Source organism: Garra rufa, chromosome 5, assembly GCF_049309525.1.
Source record: "Garra rufa chromosome 5, GarRuf1.0, whole genome shotgun sequence".
Lineage (NCBI taxonomy): Eukaryota > Metazoa > Chordata > Actinopteri > Cypriniformes > Cyprinidae > Garra > Garra rufa.
In genome coordinates this window covers 57785770-57788580 of record NC_133365.1, presented here as the reverse complement: position 1 = coordinate 57788580, position 2811 = coordinate 57785770, and the positions used below count along the sequence as shown (strand labels likewise).

General features: G+C 30.3%; 1 protein-coding gene across 1 annotated transcript in view; it reads left to right on the top strand.

The window, feature by feature from the left end:
• LOC141334970 (large ribosomal subunit protein uL10-like) overlaps nucleotides 1-236 on the top strand; it is a 6547-nt gene extending 6311 nt beyond the window's left edge. Inside the window, exon 7 of the mRNA XM_073840191.1 lies at nucleotides 186-236. Within this exon, the coding sequence (XP_073696292.1) occupies nucleotides 186-236 (51 nt within the window). The remainder of the gene's footprint in view (nucleotides 1-185) is intronic.
• Nucleotides 237-2811: the final 2575 nt, after the last annotated feature.

Below are 2811 nucleotides of genomic sequence, written 5' to 3'. Positions count from 1 at the left end.
AAATGCACACAGTTTGTGTTGAATTCTGCATTCATCCGCTATAACCATGTGTAGGAATAGCCAGGCAGATGTACAGTATATTAAAGGATGCTTAACCTAAGTTTAGGATGCCTAACCTCAAGGTTCTCCAGGGTTGGAAAAGATTTTCTCCTGTTGACTATAAAGTCTTCTTCCTCCTTATTCAGAGAGTGTTTGATTCTCACATCAATACTGCAGCAAAGACACAGACAGACTAACCATTGCTGAACATCACATACTGCTATTTAACATATCTGGATATTGTAAACTTAAATACAATTAAGGCTAAAGTTAATTTTGAACAGTGACTGTCAGAATTAAAAAAAATATTATAGATGCTAGTTTTGTGAGTAATACAACACAATACTTATACCTAATGGGTAACACTTTATAATAACTATCCGTTATAACTAGTTAATAGATCATTAATAAACTGTTAGTTAATGAGTTATAAATGACTTGTTAAATAACAGTTAATAGTTTGTTATATATTTATAACTGTGCCTTATAGATAGCCAATAGATAACTTACAAGCTGTTAGTTAACAAGTTATAAATTACTTGTTAACTGTATTTTAATGATTTATAACTATACCTAATAAATTAGTAATAGATCATGAACAAGCTGTTAGTAAATTACTTACTAAAGACTTGTTAACTATCAGTTAATAGTTTATATATGTTATTGGGACGTTATTCTAAAGTTGCAACTATTCTTCATTTATTAACTGTTAGTAAATGAGGAATAGTTGCAACTTTAGAATAACGTCCCACTAACATACATAAGCTAATAACTAACACTTAACTAAAATATTAACTCACACTTTACTGATCAGTTGTTCATAGTTTGTTAACGATCTACTAATACCAGTGAAACTTTGTAGAACAGCAAATGGATGGAACAAGTTCAAGCTACAGAAATTTGATGTGATATTTAAAATATTTAAATATTTTAAACACTTTATCCTGATCAAACATCTTTAATGAAAAGATAGCAAACAGTCCTGCTTACCGTCACCGTCGTTGTCCATGTGCACAGCATGGTCCACAGGTGTAGCTTTCTTTTTACTGGAAGTACCCGCTGTTGACTTCTTTCACCAGACAGTACCTGGATTTATCTCAGTATTTTGCGCATCGCTGTTGGTTCACTCAGTATAGAGGGTCCAAGGTGTGATAAAACATGTTCATATCAATAATGCCAATGGCTAGATTTTTATTTATTTTGTTTTCATGTTTAGCACAAAAAAGTGCCCAAACTTCATGGGTTTGTATTCTGTTGTATACTGCTGTTCTGCCATGTGATGGCTCAGTATGTGTGTTTCTATTCATGAAACACAATGTTCAACATTTCATCTGTGGAGTTTCTTTGGTAAAATACAGTACACTGAAAAGCCTATGGGTGGAACAAGGTTGAGGTACAAACATTTTATATTTTAAATATCACATCAAATTTCTGTAGCTTGAACTTGTTCCATCCATTTGCTGTTCTACAAAGTTTCACTGGTATTAGTAGATCGTTAACAAACTATGAACAACTGATCAGTAAAGTGTGAGTTAATATTTTAGTTAAGTGTTAGTTATTAGCTTATGTATGTTATTGGGACGTTATTCTAAAGTTGCAACTATTCCTCATTTACTAACAGTTAATAAATGAAGAATAGTTGCAACTTTAGAATAACGTCCCAATAACATGTATAAACTATTAACTGATAGTTAACAAGTCTTTAGTAAGTAATTTACTAACAGCTTGTTCATGATCTATTACTAATTTATTAGGTATAGTTATAAATCATTAAAATACAGTTAACAAGTAATTTATAACTTGTTAACTAACAGCTTGTAAGTTATCTATTGGCTATCTATAAGGCACAGTTATAAATAATTAGCAAACTATTAACTGTTATTTAATAAGTCATTTCTAACTCATTAACTAACAGTTTATTAATGATCTATTGACTAGTTATAACGGATAGTTATTATAAAGTGTTACCATATAATGAAGTGTACAGCTTCCATCACTCTAGGATTTAGAATATGATCACATACCATTTCTGACGTTTGGATGGACTCATCTGTAAAACAGTAGAGTTGACATTTTGAAAACTATTGGGACAAAATAAATAAATCATTAGAAACCTCAGAAATTAATGTTTATCTGAAGATGTTAATATGAATAAGTTTTTTTTTTTTACCCATCCATCCATCCACATTGACATTATACATGTAAAGTACAAGTAAATACAAATCTACTTCAAACATACTGGACAACAGAACATTTTTACCTAAAGTTTTAGCTAAATAAATGTTTTTCCGCTTATACATTAATTCTGTCATTAGATCTGTCATTCGTTTTTGCAGTGGTTGTACTCTTTAATAGAAAAGGGAAAAAAATGATTATTTCTTTTTTTTATTATGAATTTTTATTTTTATTTGATAGCTTTATGTTTTGATTATTGGTTCAAAATTGCAGCAGTGCATTTCTTGCCAATTCTACAAAGAATATGTAACTAACAATGTACAGATGTTAATGGTTGGAAATGCAAATTGCCTGCATAATTTTTCACTTTCACATAAATTGTGTATTTATGCCCTTTTGGTAGTGTGCAGGTCATTTTTATGTTATCTGATTGCTATTAAATCTAATTAGTGAAAAATACTGGATTCCTGGTTCTCACATTCCAGTTATAATCACATTGATTAAATACAGTACATAAAGCTTTAAATGATGTACTCACTGTTAGAGTCTTGTAAAATCCTCAGACTTCAAAAGCAACTCAGCAGGTGTTGTCTCTTG